The 16,416-nt window shown below is 47.3% G+C and overlaps 1 protein-coding gene across 6 annotated transcripts in view; it reads right to left on the bottom strand.

Annotated features, from left to right (window-relative positions):
• cep85l (centrosomal protein 85, like) overlaps window positions 1–16,416 on the bottom strand; it is a 72,063-nt gene that overhangs the window by 31,253 nt on the left and 24,394 nt on the right. For all 6 annotated transcript variants that reach the window (XM_045720803.1, XM_045720805.1, XM_014205134.2 and 3 more), the window contains one exon: window positions 1,594–2,312. In XM_045720803.1, coding sequence (XP_045576759.1) covers window positions 1,594–2,312 — 719 coding nt within the window. The remainder of the gene's footprint in view (window positions 1–1,593; window positions 2,313–16,416) is intronic.

Raw genomic sequence — 16,416 nt, 5'->3', positions numbered from 1 at the left:
ACACTATGAGGTTGGAATAATACTGTAATATTGTGAAAATGATGATAATGCCCTAGAGCTGTTTGAAAGGATTGCCAAAAATGTGCCTGTTTTGGTTGGATGGAGTTTTGGCCTTCTATGGTGACATCACCATGCGGTAAATTAGATAATAGACCAATGAGAAAGAAGAGTTCCAAACCTCTCTGAAAATAACAGCTCATTTTCAGTTTTCCCCTCCCCACTCAGACCACTCCCAGACAGTCCTAGCAAAATTCTTGCTTGAGAAATTGCTCTTTGCTAAGAAGCTATTTTTTGTTTATTTTTTACAATTTTAAATGAAAACAATCACAAGTTAGGTACTTAATTGTTACCCAGAAATGATTTGATGTTGAGATAAAAACAGCTGCATATGACCTTTAAAGGTATCAGTCCTTTGTGGCGCGATATAATTTCTTTATGCCGCACTCACAGAGTAACTGTTGAGTTCGGCCTTCCCTTTGGAGACGATTTGCTTTTTGAACACAGTATGAGTTTTAGCATATTCACAACACATTCTTTACTCAATAGAAATGGGTATGTAGTGTAAACTGTTCGGCGAGAGATAGGATATCGCAGTAACAATATTATAACATAATTGTGTGCTGTAAATGTTTTAAGGTCCAGTACTAAGAGTCGACTGGTTTATTTTGGCAGAGTAAGACATAAATACAGAGTAAACGCACCAAACGCATCCAGCTCTCTGAAGATGAACCTACTGTAGAATGGTCGTCTATCTGCAGACACTGGCTCCACTGTTCACTTTCTTACGCCACACCGCATTTTGTAAAGAATGTTCTAAATTAAAGACAAAATACACAAACCTTAAAGAGTTTGTCTGTGTTCATTGAAAATGTGAACTACTTTATAATAGCCTTCATGGAGGTGCTGGAATGGATATGTATCTTGTATCGGTGCAATCTGGGATCCACCTCTATCGCTCCAGTATTCCTGCACATTGTAAATATGGAACTGGAAGTATTGGAACTGACCCTGTATATAGCTTACTTACTTCCTCGTGTTCTTCAACAACAAACAATTGCGTGTGTTTTTGTTCTACCTTATGTTATTTTTAGTACTACATTGATATTGATTATCGCATTGTTTGGTTTAGAGTTTGCAAGAAAGGAATTTTACTGTACTTGTGGACGTGACATGAAAACTTGAAATGTGATCCTTGGGACGTACCTAACCCATTGAAGTTCACATTTAAAATGGTTAAGGTAAGGATTAGGTTAGAGTTATGGTTAGGGTTAAGGTTAGGATTTAGGGTAGAGACGTCCCGGGGATTTCAGATAGCACTGACCATCTTGTATTGTTTCTTTAGGAAAAACGACAACGCTTCAGAAGCCCACCAGAGGGCGATATGCCCTCATATTTAGTCCTACATGAAGCGGTTCACAATTTGGAGGGAAATCTTCACCAGTTTTCAGTATAGACTCCAGGCAATATTGTGCTGAAAATCTGAAAGGTTAACACCCATGACAACTAACTAACACTCATCAATTTACTTGACAGAGTCCCCTGACTAGCTGTCTAACAGAAACTGTAGCCTACTTCCCAATCCACTCCTCTCACCTGGTTGAGCTCGGCCTCTTGCCGTAGCCTCTCCCTCTGCTGCTGCTCCTGTTGCCAGGCCGACAGGGCCCCACACAGCTCTGGCCCGGGGCCGGGGGGCCGGTACTCCATCTGCTCACTCAGCCACATCTGGGTCCTCACTGCTGGCTGGATGGGGGACCCTCCTACTGTCTGGTGGCCCAGTGGTAGGCCCCTCTGGCTGGGTACCGTCAGCCCGACGCCAGGGTGCTTGGTCTCCGGTAAGGCACTGTAGGTCAGGTCTAAGGTGTTGGGTTTGAGTGGGGATGAGCAGGCAGAGTGAGAGTCTGTCTTAGTACTCAGGGGGTACTTGTACCTGGCCTCGGCCCCTGGGGACTGCAGGTGGGATAGGTAGGGGTCCGTGGGGCCCAGAGGGTCATGTCTGTAACCGTAGAGCACCCCTCTGTCCAGGGAGCCATGGGGGTCAGAGCGGTACGCGGCCCGGCCCCCGGGGATGGTCTTCTCCTGGGGGCTGAGGCGGGTGAGGGAGGACCAGCGGCGGACGGGCCGGGGGTCCTTCATGTCCAGGGGGCTGTCGAGGGGCGAGGGCAGCTGGCAGGAAGACCAGGGGCTGCTCCCAGGGGAGGGCGCTGTGCTGAGCTTGGAGCCGGAGGAGGGCGAGGGCATGACGTGGGCCGTGGGGAGAGCACCTTGGGAGCGCAGCGGCTGGAAGGACAAGGTGGTGCTGGAGCTGGAGTGGTCTGGAGGAGAGGAGAGAGGAACAGTGTGTGGGTGGACTCCTTCAACTATCTTATTCCAAACTACATACACTTCTATAATACATGACCACAACTTTTTGGGAAGTTTCTTCCCTGATGACTGTAGAATTTAGTAACAAAGGGGTGATTCTGAACACAGTACTGCACAGTGTGCTCCAAGAACCATTTCATACGATTGAGCATGATTATTTTAGAGAAAGTGTTCCTGGTTCATAGAAAGCTGCGGTCTGCCTGTCTGGAGGGCTCAGATGTTCGGGAGGGGTGTTACTGTGTTACTATATGGTTGGAGGCACCGCCCAGTGTCAGCCCTGGGCTCATCTGCCATGTTCCTCATGGATAACCCATGATCTGTGTGTGTGTGTGTGTGTGTGTGTGTGTGTGTGTGTGTGTGTGTGTGTGTGTGTGTGTGTGTGTGTGTGTGTCTGTGTGTGTCTGTGTGTGTGTGTGTGTTATACGACATACTAGGAACACTGCTTCCTCAGGGGCTTTACGCAACGTGAGCAATGAAGGACACAGCTCATGGAACAGACATGTGGCCAGTCACACACAAAGAAGCACGGGGGGGGGGGGGACGACAAAGGACTGTGTCTATGGCCGGACCCTTCTAAACCAACATGACTAACTACCAAAACAAGACACAGATAATTAGCTCCCCCAGTGCAGGTCTGAAAGTGAATGACAGTATCATATGTTAAAGTCACACTGTCATTAATCATTGGATGAACCAAACCGTATGATAGTTCTACTGTACCTCAGCATGAAGGCCACTAGTTAGCCATTAGTATATAGACCGGATTGAACTCGGACTCATCACCAATTCTAAGTTCTGCCCATTACTTAAGCACATCATAGCAATGACGCAACAACCCGTGGCCCATATCCAACTTTCCTCATTTACAGCAACAGACTAATATTAAGGCATTAAAGCCTTCACCGGGGCTTCCGTACATCTCATTAAAACTAGAGGACTCTGCAATGCAGCAGAGCAGGGATTTACTCCTTCCAGACTTATTGGAAGTAGACTGGCTGGTGAGTTGGAGGAACAGGCAGAGGGAGGGAGGGGAGAGTAAGCCACAGTGACAGGGAGAAAGGAGGCTGAAGTTGGGGCAGAGTGGGAGGAGGACAATAGCCTGGGATGGTCTCAGCTCTGTCTGGGCCAACTCTTTTGTCATCCGTTGTAATGCGGTAAACTGTTAGCATGGTAACTAACACCACAGAGGAGTTGGCTAAACTAAACCATGCCGCGACATTGGCAAGAGAGAGGAAGACAGAGGAGCAGCCTGAGAGTGACAGGGCAGTCCTCCAACATCCCAGAGCCCTCTAGTACAGGAAGCACAGAACTGCTCCTGGCCCTAACTAACCCTGAATCGAAACAATAGATGACCAGATAATCTGAGGCCAAAGAACCTCGGCCAAAATAAGAGCATTGCAGGCCAAGGGCTCTGACTCCCCTGTGCCCTGACAGTGACAGAGAGTGACACTTTGAAGGAGGAGTCAGCCAGTCAGAGAAGAGACAGAGCAGTCATTCTGTCAGCCCTCCTCACGTCACATTAGTCATTAGGGCAATTCATACATTAGAGCAACCCCCATGCACTGCTCCCACAACCAACGACCGGAATGTTCTCTAATATGAGCGGCGAGGACGCAGGGAGGACGCATAATGATTTTATCCTTGGTTGAGTTATAAAGGTCAATCAACTTAAAAGATTGTCGGCAATATTTTGAAAGCAATGTTAGTTCAGAATGGAGGTCAATTTCACATGGTTTGCAAGTTGTACTGAAGTAGCCTACTTAAACTGACTTTGTACTGAGACAAAGACCCTGTTGTCATGCCACCACACCACCCGGATTCCGTTGCTCCTTGTTGTTCAGTTTGCGCTCACCTCGAGCCCCCGGGAACAAAGACAGTGGCACGTGGCTAGTTGATGTTCTGACAAAGTGCTCCTTTGTTTAACACTTTTGAGTGTCAGGGCAAATGTTAGAGCAGCTGGAAGGGGCTGGGGGTTGAAGAGTGGTGGTGGTGGTGGGGCTAGGGCAAGTTAGGCTCAGACAGCCCATTCCACACAGGACGGGCTGCCACTCTAAACCTAGTCTCACACATTAGACACTTCCTTCCCTAACTGGCTATGTGCAATAACCTGGTCTGGGAAGAGGTTACTCTAAACCAGGGCCCGGCTGCATAAAACATCAAGGGTTTCCCTTAAGGGTTAACCTTAAGGAATAGAGCCCCTGAAATATTTCCTTAGGTAAGGGCCTACTTAAGGGGTTCAACAGTAGTTTGAAGGTATGTATGGCAGAAAGAGTATCTGGTTACCACGGAGACGGCATGATTCACTGACTAATGTCTCGTCAAAGAGATTGCTTTAATTTTGTCAGATAGCAAACAAGACAGGATAACCAAATTGCTTCAGAAGATAATAAATCATGTTTCTTGTAGTTACTTTTTTCTCAGCTTGTTTATATTAAGTACATCAAGCTATCTTAAATAGTACTTAGAGCTAACTAGCCAGCTTTGTAGCAATGGATTGTGCATCTTCCATTGTTTAGCTAAGTAGCTAGCTGGTTGAAGTGTTCCTTTTGTAACCAGGGCAGATGAAAGCAACAATCACCTCCAAAAATGCTGTTTACATTGATATCCATACTGAATGAAGCAGTTAAGGAACCTCATGGGCACCCTTAACTTTTCCACTTAATTTAACGGGAAATTCACCTTAAAATATTTTGTGCAACTGACTTAAAGTTAAAGAAACTTTAAGGAAAAGATAAGGTGTTTTATGCAACCAGACCCACTAACCAGCCTTCTGCTGTCTCTATACACTCTGAGCCTGACACAGGTAGTCTGGAAGGCTTTGAGTAGACATAACCAGTCTGGAAGGTGTTAAGTAGGCATAAACCAGTCTGGAAGGTGTTAAGTAGGCATAAACCAGTCTGGAAGGTGTTAAGTAGGCATAAACCAGTCTGGAAGGTGTTAAGTAGACATAAACCAGTCTGGAAGGTGTTAAGTAGGCATAAACCAGTCTGGAAGGTGTTAAGTAGGCATAAACCAGTCTGGAAGGTGTTAAGTAGACATAAACCAGTCTGGAAGGTGTTAAGTAGGCATAAACCAGTCTGGAAGGCTTTGAGTAGACATAAACCAGTCTGGAAGGTGTTACGGAGACATAAACCAGTCTGGAAGGTGTTACGGAGACATAAACCAGTCTGGAAGGCTTTGAGTAGACATAAACCAGTCTGGAAGGTGTTACGGAGACATAAACCAGTCTGGAAGGTGTTAAGTAGCCATAAACCAGTCTGGAAGGTGTTAAGTAGACATAAACCAGTCTGGAAGGGGTTAAGTAGACATAAACCAGTCTGGAAGGCTTTGAGTAGACATAAACCAGTCTGGAAGGCGTTAAGTAGGCATAAATCAGTCTGGAAGGGGTTAAGTAGCCATAAACCAGTCTGGAAGGGGTTAAAGAGACATAAACCAGTCTGGAAGGGGTTAAAGAGACATAAACCAGTCTGGACGGGGTTAAGGAGACATAAACCAGTCTGGAAGGGGTTAAGTAAACATACACCAGTCTGGAAGGTGTTAAGTAGGCATAAACCAGTCTGGAAGGGGTTAAGTAGACATAAACCAGTCTGGAAGGTGTTAAGTAGCCATAAACCAGTCTGGAAGGTGTTAAGTAGCCATAAACCAGTCTGAAAGGTGTTAAGTAGACATAAACCCATCTGGAAGGGGTTAAGTAGACATAATCCAGTCTGGAAGGTGTTAAGTAGGCATAAACCTGTCTGGAAGGGGTTAAGTAGCCATAAACCAGTCTGGAAGGGGCTTAAATAAAGTAGACATAAGCCAGCCTGGAAGGGGTTAAGTAAAGTAGACATAAACCAGTCTGGAAGGGGTTAAGGAGACATAAACCAGTCTGGAAGGGGTTAAGTAGACATAAACCAGTCTGGAAGGGGTTAAAGAGACATAAACCAGTCTGGATGGGGTTAAAGAGACATAAACCAGACTGGATGGGGTTAAGGAGACATAAACCAGACTGGAAGGGGTTAAGTAGACATAAACCAATCTGGAAGGGGTTAAGTAGACATAAAACAGTCTGTACGGGGTTAAGTAGACATAAACCAGTCTGGAAGGGATTAAGGAGACATAAACGAGACTGGGTGGGGTTAAGAAGACATAAACCAGTCTGGATAGCTTTAAGTGAAGAAGACATATCCTGGCTGGCTACTGTTGGAGACTGTGGCTCAGACCTGCTAGCTTCTCTTTTCCTGCAGGCCAGCTGGAGCTCAGGAAGCATGCTACACTTGGAAAGGCATTCAGATGCACACTGTGACTGACTGACCCTGGGCTTCCAATGGCTACTGAAGTGAACTCAGCCTTAACCACTCTGGATGCCAGCAGTACAGCACACTAAGCACTGAGGTAGGGAACAGCATGGAGGGTTAGTGGAGGAGGGAAAGTCAACGTGGGGAAATACAGAGGGCAGTGTACTAAGACTGACAACCATCTCTGACAGCCTGATGATGCTAGCATGATGATGATGGTAACTGATATAACAGTTGGCTACCAGGGAGCAACCATAATGAGGCCACACCACAGAATGGTGACAAGTGGTGACAGGACTGGTGGCAGGGAGGATATGTTCAGGACAACTCTAAGCAATGCCAATAAGCTTGTTATTGGAGCAAAAAGCAATAAAAAGTGTTCTGAAAGGCAATACAGATCTCTGAGATCCAGCAGGCTTAAATTAAAACTCTATTAACAGGGCTCAACAGTGCAACAATTTTACTCATATATGCGCCTAAATATTTTGCTGTGCGACGTTACATTTTAACAGGTACGCCTAGAGAAATGAAGGATTCTAGCTTTATTACCTCAAATATTTTTCTTTGTGCTCCTAAATTTCTTTGGGTTTGTTTTCAACTTAGGCGCAAACATGCTCCTTGTAAAAAAAATATGCGTAGAGAACTGATTAAATATCTAGGCCTTATTAAATCAAATAAATTCTGATCTAATCAAATTGTATTCGTCACATCCTTCGTAAACAGCAGGTGTAGACTAACAGTGAAATGCTTAATTATGGGCCCTTCCCAACAATGCAGAGAGAGAAAACAGAGAAATAATAAAAAGGTAAAACATAATAATAAAATGAATAATAAATACACAATGAGTAATGATAACTTGCTATAAACACGGGGTACCAGTACCGAGTCGATGTGCAAGGGTACGAGGTAATTGAGGTAGATATGTATAGCGCATTCGGAAAGTATTCAGACCCCTTGACTTTTTTCCACATTGTTACGTTACAGCCTTATTCTAAAATGGATTACATTTTATTCTCCCCTCATCAATCTACACACAATACCCCATAATGACAAAGCAAAAACAGGTTTTTAGCATTTTCTTCAAATGTATATTAAAAAAAATATGAAATATGACATTTATATAAGTATTCAGACCCTTTACTCAGTACTTTGTTGAAGCACCTTTGGCAGTGATTACAGCCTTGAGTCTTCTTGGGTATGACGCTACAAGCTTGGCACAACTGTATTTGGGGGGATCCTCTGTCAGGTTGGATGGGGAGCGTCGCTGCACAGCTATTCGCTGCACAGAGATGTTCAATCGGGTTCAAGTCCGGATTCTGGCTAGGCCACTCAAGGACATTCAGAGACTTGTTCCGAAGCCACTTCTGCGTTGTCTTGGCTGTGTAGTTAGGGTCAATGTCCTGTTGGAAGGTGAACCTTCACCCCAGTCTGAGGTCCTGAGCACTCTGGAGCAGGTTTTCATCAAGGATCTCTCTCTACTTTGCTCCGTTCATCTTTCCCTTGATCCTGAGTAGTCTCCCAGTCCCTGCCGCTGAAAACCATCCCCACAGCATCATGCTGCCACCACCATGCTTCACCATAGGGATGGTGCCAGGTTTCCTCCAGATGTGACGCTTGGCATTCAGGTCAAAGAGTTCAATCTTGGTTTCATCAGACCAGAGAATATTGTTTCTCATGGTCTGAGAGTCTTTAGGTACCTTTTGGTAAACTCCAAGCAGGCAATCATGAGCCTTTTACTGAGGAGTGGCTTCGTCTGACCACTGTACCATAAAGGCCTAATTGGTGGATTGCTGCAGAGATGGTTGTCCTTCTGGAAGGTTCTCCCATCTCAACAGAGGAACTCTGGAGCTCTGTCAGAGTGACCATCGGGTTCTTAGTCACCTCCCAGATCAAGGTCCTTCTCCCCTGATTGCTCAGTTTGGCCGGGCGGCCAGCTCTAGGAAGAGTCTTGGTGGTTCCTAACTTCTTCCATGTAAGAATTATGGTGGCCACTGCGTTCTTGGGGACCTTCAATGCTGCAGACATTTTTGGGTACCCTTCCTTAGATCTGTGCCTCGACACAATCCTGTCTCTGTGCTCTACGGACAATTCCTTCGACCTCATGACTTGGTTTTAGCTCTGACAAGCACTGTCAACTGTCGGACCTTATATAGACAGGTGTGTGCCTTTCCAAATCATGTCCAATCAATTGAATTTACCACAGGTCGACGCCAATCAAGTTGTAGAAACATCTCAAGGATGATCAATGGAAACACGATGCACCTGAGCTCAATTTCGAGTCTCATAGCAAAGGGTCTTAGTACTTATGTATATAAGGCATTTCTGGTTTTTTTTAAATAAATTTGCAAAAAATACTAAAAACCAATATTTGCTTTGTCCTTGGGGTATTGTTTGTAGATTGATTAGTATTTTTATTGAATCCATTTTAGAATAAGGCTGTAACGTAACAAAATGTAAAAAAAAGGGGTCTGAATACTTTCCGAATGAACTGTACACATAACTAGGAATAAAGGGACTAGGCAACAGGATAGATAATAAAGAGTAGCAGCAGCTTAAGTAATGAGTCAAAAAGGTTCATGCCAAAAGGGTCAATGCAGATAGTCCTGGTAGCTTTTTGGGTAGAAGCTGTTCAGGGTCCTGTTGGTTCCAGACTTGGTGCAGAGAGAACAGTCTATGACTTGGGTGGCTGGAGTTTTTGACCATTTTTCGGGGATTCCTCTGACACCGCCTGGTATAGAGGTGTACTGGGCCTTACGCGCTACCCTCTGTAGCGCCTTGCGATCGGATGCCAAGCAGTTGCCATAGCAAGTGATGATGCAGCCAGTCAAGATGCTCTCAATTGAGGATCTGAGGGCCCATGCCTCCTGAGGGGAAGAGGCATTGTCATTCCCTCTTCACAATTGTGTTGGTGTGTGTGGACCATGATAGATCCTTAGTGATGTGGACAATGAGAATCTTGAAGCTCTCAACCTGCTCCACTACAGCCCCGTCAATGTGAATCGGTGCATGCTTGGCACTCTGTTTCCTGTAGTCCAAGATCAGCTCCTTTATCTTGCTGACGTTGAGGGAGAGGTTGTTGTCCTGGTACGTGTTGAGGGTCAGCGTGGTGGATGTGCTGTTGCCTACCCTCACCATCTGGGGGCGGCCCGTCAGCAAGTCCAGGATCCAGTTGTAGAGGGAGGTGTTCAGTCCCAGGGTCCTTAGATTAGGTGATGAGCTTGAAGGGCACTATGGTGTTGAACGCTGAGCTGTAGTCAATGAGCAGCACTCTCACATAGGTGTCCAGGTGGGTGAGGGGCAGTGTGGAGTGGAATAGAGACTGCGTCATCTGTGGATCTGCCGGGGCGGTATGCGAGTTGGAGTGGGTCCAGGGTGTCTGGGATGATGGTGTTGTGATGTGAGCTATTAAGAGTGATTTCAGATGTTATTGTATGAAATCAAAGAGGGGCATGAGCCTAAAACAGACACACACATTTTAACAGCTGTTATTCATTACACAATGTAAAAAAAATGATTTTTGGAGGTCAAGGTCTGTGTTTCCCACCCTTATATAGTCAGGGAGGTAATTCCAGACAGGGGGTTTAACGCACCCAGAATAGACTCATCTGGTTCTGATTTGCATTGCGGCAGTAGAGAAAAACAGGGCTACAGACAGAGAGAGAGAAGGAGAGAAAGGGAGAAAGAGAGAGAGAGTTTGAGAGAGCGCACAAGTGAGAGAGAGAGAGACAGCGAGAGATGGGGAACTAGGCCTGCGGAAGCCTGGGGCTGGTAGTACACAGCCCTCCCCTACCACAGCTCACAGAGCTGGGGAGAGCCTCCTTACAATGTTCCTGCATCTAGCAATGAAAATCACAGCCCTTTTGTGTTCCAGGCCAAATTATGTCCAGTAACAGTCAGCTGTAGAATGTAGAGCTACATAGAGATACACTACACTACATGACCAAAAGTATGTGGGGCGGCAGGTAGCCTAGTGGTTAGAGTGTTGGACTAGTAACCGAAAGGTTTCAAGATCGAATCCCCGAGCTGACAAGGTAAAAATCGGCCATTCTGCCCCTGAACAAGGCAATCAACCCACTGTTCCTAGGCTGTCATTGAAAATAAGAATTTGCTCTTAACTGACTAGCCTAGTTAAATAAAGGTAAAATAAATAAATGTGGACAACTGCTTGTTGAACATCTGATTCCAAAATCATGACCATTAATATGCAGTTGGTCCCCCCTTTGTTGCTATAACAGCTTATGGGAAGAAGAGATGTTGTAACATTGCTGAGAGGACTTGCTTCCATTCAGCCACAAAAGCACTGATGTTGGACGATTAGGCCTGGCTTGCAGTCGGCATTCCAATTTATCCAAAAGGTGTTTCATGGGGTTGAGGTCAGGGTAGCATGCTAGTCAAGTTCTTTCACACCGATCTCGACAAACCATTTCTGTATGGACCTCGCTTTGAGCATGGGGCATTGTCATGCTGAAACAGGAAAGGGCCTCCCCAAACTGTTGCCACAATGTTGGAGGCACAGAATCGTCTAGGATGTTAAGATTTCCCTTCACTGGAATTAAGGGGCCTAGCCCGAACCATGAAAAACAGCCCCAGATCATTATTCCTCCTCCACCAAACTTTACAGTTGGCACTATGCATTGGGGCAGGTAGCGTTCTCCTGGCATCCGCCAAACCCAGATTTGTCCGTCAGACTGCCAGATGGTGAAACGTGATTCCACTGCTCCAGAGTCTAATGGCGGCGAGCTTTATACCACTCCAGCCGACGCTTCGTATTGCACATGGTGATCTTAGGCTTGTGTGCGGCTGCTCGGCCATGGAAACTCATTTCATGAAGCTCCTGACGAATAGTTGTTGTGCTGACGTTGCTTCCAGAGGCAGTTTGAAACTCAGTACCGAGTGTTGCAACTGAGGACAGACGATTTTTACTTGCTACGAGCTTCCGCACTCGGTGGTCCCATTCTGTGAGCTTGTGCGGCCTACCACTTCTCAGCTGAGCCGTTCTTGCTCCTAGACGTTTCCACATCACAATAACAGCACTTACAGTTGACCGGGGCAGCTCTAGCAGGGCAGAAATTTGACAAATTGACTTGTTGGAAAGGTGGCGTCCTATGACGGTGCCACGTTGAAAGTCACTGAGCTCTTCAGTAAGGCCATTCTACTGCCAATGTTTGTCTATGGAGATTGCATGGCTGTTTGCTCGATTTTGTATGCCTATCAGCAACGGGTGTAGCTGAAATAGCCGAATCCACTCATTTGAAACGGGTGTCTGCATACTTTTGTATATATAGTGTAGATAGAGATAGATAGCTACAGTGAATGAGAAGGACCATCTCCTCCGCTCAGCCCCTCCACCTTGGCCCAACCACTCATAAATCCCACTCTCTCATCCCCCCATCCTCCCTGTCACTGAGGAGAATTCCCCCTTCTCCTTACCATACATTCACCTCGCTGCTAAAGCATAGCTCACCTCCTCTCCTCCCTCCCTCCCTCCCTCCCCCCTCCATCTGTCCTACAGCAGGGGATTATTCTCGATGTTAAGCGAAGTAGCAGCTTGTGGCGTTCCCATCACAGAGACTACAAATAGGCCGATTCATTGAAACAAGCCTGCTACGGCGAGTGTCACCTCACCAGCACGCAATGCAGTTAGCTTAGCATAGCTCGCCTCTGCCTCTGATTTTGTACAGTCTGTAGCCTCCCTCAGTTAGCCACAGTTAGCCCCATCTGGCTCTCTGTCCCCTGACTCAGCTAGCCTGTCCTCTCTGTGCAGGCAGGCAGAACGGTGCAGTGTGAAATGCCGCATACACTTCATACCCCGTACACTTCATACCCCGTTGGCTCTCGAGGCCCAGCCACACACACACACACACACACACACACACACGGACACACATCCCACTGCCTCACAAACACCAGCTAAACACACACCCCCCCTGCCTCTCTTGGCCCAGCAGGGTCACAGCGAGCCACCCACCAGGGTCAGTGGCCTTTCTCAGCAACCCCTTCTCACTGCTGTCCGATGGACTGTGACACTCACCGGGGGCGGCAACTCTCCCACACTGTGACCTATACAATACAACATCCACACAACACAGCACTGACTCAGCGGGGCAGGGGACTGCAGGGGGCTGCACAGCGGGGTATGGGTAGATGGCTCCACAAGTCATCCCTGCCAAATATAATGTACACCTTCCACAGTTCGACAGATAGGAAAATATCTATTGTGTGTTTATTTTTCGAGAGGTCCTGGAGAATAAATCAACTGTATTTAAATAAACGGTATTCCCCCAAAACCCCAGTTACATGACAAGATAAACTGTCCAGGACCAGCAGGATGAAGCTGTCCTGCAATACCCAAGAGGATAAAAGTGGATCAGGGTGATCTCTGTTAGCCTGAACATCAACAGAACAGGGCTGGATTTGGACTGGATCACGTGGCCACAGCGTTCCTCTAGGCCAAACGGTATCTGGTCCAGGTAACACCGAGGGGAGGCGATGAGCTCCGTCTTATAACACAGGGTCTTGAACAGCATCCAAGCAGCCAAAACGCCCAACGGCCCACACCGCGAAGTTATCCTACACGAGCGCAGAAAACAGCGGTGAGAAGAGAGAAGGGACGACAGCAGCAGCGTGACAGACTGCGTGGTCTGAGATCAACAACATGTCGCCTGAGAGAACGGTTGGGAGGTGGTGGTGGTGAGTGATTGTGAAAGAGAAGGTTTGCGTCGTCATCGTCATCATCATCATCATCATCACTGTCAATAGAACCAGCCTCGTGATGTGTTCCACCAGCCATGCCCTGTTGAGCAATCCCACACACGTGTCTATTAGCCAATCAACAGCTCTGTGGTCTGGCCTCACTTAGTATGTGTGGTTTTGAAGAGAGAATTTTGTGTGTCTGAGAGAGAGTGTGTGTTCACTCTGTGGCCTTGTGAGCATGTGTTTAAGAATATGTGGATGAGTATATACGACAACGTGTCCGTGAAAGATGGTATGTGTTGCAGGTGTGAGACAGGTGTGTAGCTAAGTGTGCATGTGTGAGACACGCGCCTGACATGTTTTCTTCCCCCTTTATAGACAGCCTTTCTCCCCGAGGGCTGCGTAGGATGTAGCCTGCTAGCGTTTCCGCCACATTAGCACGTATTTAGCCACAGCTATCGGGTTTCACGGCACCGGGCTGTTACCGCGGCGCCGGCGCCAAGGAGACGGGTCACCGGGGAAGAACACGCGACTCAGGAGCTCTGGACGTTCCATTCTCGTAAACCAAGGCCCGGGCCAGGGGCCAAAAATGAGGCTCCTATAAAAACATAGCCGTTTTTACAGATGGGGTCCGACAGGGGCCAGAGTAGAGGGAATTGGAGGGGGGTGAGGGGACTGCTTTATTGTCCTGCTGCTTGGCTAACTGCAGAGAGAGAGAGAGCGATATAAATGGGATGTTTTGATTCAGGTTTAATTCGGGATGGGTAAACATCCTATGGTCCAGCCACTCAGAGACGTGACGTAAGGAAGTGGAAGGACCCCTGCCTGGGTAAAAGGTAGCCTCTGTCCTGCCTGTCAAAAACACAGGAAGATTCAGATGACTGAACAGTCTCATGGTAGGCTCAGGAATATGATGTCATCAGTCACACACACATCATGTATTATCATATGACTCCGGTAGGGGGTGTGTCCGATTTGTTCATAGCCACAGCAGCCCCATGGGCATACATCCCAACTGTTCCAATACCTTTCAGTTGTACTGATCCTAACACGTTTTCATGTCCGTCAATATCATCATTCAGACTTTTGAAGTTTGTTTACAGACCAGCTCACATGATGCCATTCAATCTGCAATGACCACCACGCGGCTTCAAAACTCACCATCGTAAATGAAGCACATCAACCTAATCTATTTATGTAGTGAGGTGGAATCCAAAACGGGAAAGCAGTAACGTTGGCTTCCTGTCAGCCTGCGCTCCTCGTGTCACGACATGCCTGTCCTGCTAGCTGTCATCTGAGCGGCAGTGGAACTCTCGCTCCACTGGTGTTGCGTCACCACAGATAGCACTTAGCTAGCCCTGCCAACATGCTCCTGTCCTGGACTCAATAAGCATGCTTCAGGGAAGAGACGTGTTGATGTAACGAGAGAGCTAGGACGCGGGGTACAGACCGAGACGAGGGCACCGGCTGAAATATGAGTCGCCACATAGGACAGGAGAGGAGAGTAGAGAGGGCGGGCTGGGTGTGCTATCTGAGCTGAGTTTAGCGGTCATCAAAAGAGACGCGGGCTACGGTTAGCAGTCATTACGGCTGTTGATTTGGATCGTAAACATCCTACCGGTTATGCATTCCGCCTGTCAACAATAAACAAGCTCCAGGCTAATTCGAAGCGACAAGTGGGGAGCCGCAGCGTCCAATCCGGTTGCGTAACACCTTTAGTGGCTGAGCAGCAGCTTTGATGCAGTGTGTTTTTTTGTGTATGCCCAGTTTGGCTGCAGTCTTATATAACAGTTCTCCAAATCCAAAATTCATGTAAGAGTCCTCAAGCCCAAAACCTCCGTGATAGAGCTAAACAACTGTGTGCAGTATAATTCCACCCAGTATGTAGTATTCCTGCGTATGCACAGTATGTGCCCAGATGAGTATCATAAAAACAGTGTCTACATGGCTGGACCACAGGCAGTGCTGCTCAATAATCCCACCGAGGCCAGTGTGTGTGTGTGTGTGTGTGTGTGTGCACGAGGACACAGATGGTCCTATGGCCCAGTGTGTGTGTTCATATATCCCTCTTTAATCTCCCAGTCATCAGGGTTAATGGAGCCCTGTTGAAGGAGGGACACAGTCAGAGAGACCGGCCAGCTGGATGTATGAATATAGACCACCTCCCTCTCTCTCTATCTCGCCATCCCTCGCTCTATCTTTCTCACACTCCCTCTCTATTGCTCTCTCGTTTCTCTCTCTCTCAGCAGCCTAACCGACCTGAAGCAGAAACCAAGGCGTCACCAGTCAGCATGGTGTTAGTGAGAACGCTTGGCTTGCCTCACCAATTATACGGTGTCCGTAGCCGACGAGATAAAACAAGCCTGTACAGGACAGGAAAGCTGGTTGGGTCTGGGGAGAAGTGCTGAGCCATCAGGCCTGTCAGAGCTGAGAGACAGACTTCATAAAGACAGAGGAGGCATATGACTGGGCTCAGCTCTCCAGTAACACTGGCTGACGGCAACAGAGTGTGGCTTCAGATGAGTCTGCAGATAGTCAGCGGCCAGTCTACACTGAGACCGGGGGAATTACTGTCATATAACTGTACGGTTCTCAATCAACACCTAAAACACTGGGTTTGTTCCCTGTCGTTCCTCCACGCACAGAGACGATCCATGGATCACACCATCTACCACTGAGTTCCCTCCTCCTTCCTGTAGCTATTCACTTCCTTCCATCAGCAGCTCCCAGGAAGACAACCCCAGCAGCACGTTGCATGTCACCAATGTGCATTCCACTGGTGTATCAGTCCACATGGCTCTGTAGCCTAACTACGGCCTAGCTCCTGTATCCTTCCCTTAGCTCATTGAAGTAACATTTGAATTAGAGCCCTGCCTTTAACACTAAGGGGTAAGTGTTTCTGGTGTATACCGTAGAGCCTGGGTGGGGACTGTAATACCCTGTTAGCCATACTGTAATAAACTCCTGCCATGCTCCTCATGCCTCTGTAATGAAGCAGAGCCGCTTTCCTCTCATCTCATCCCTCCTTGTTTCTTTCATTAAGTCCAGGGTGTCTCAGTTCATCTGTATGTGATAGGGATGGACC

The sequence above is a fragment of the Salmo salar genome, chromosome ssa06 (genome assembly GCF_905237065.1).
Source record: "Salmo salar chromosome ssa06, Ssal_v3.1, whole genome shotgun sequence".
Taxonomy (NCBI): Eukaryota; Metazoa; Chordata; class Actinopteri; order Salmoniformes; family Salmonidae; genus Salmo; species Salmo salar.
The sequence above is the reverse complement of the archived record's forward strand: the minus strand, read 5'-3'. Positions and strand labels throughout refer to the sequence as shown.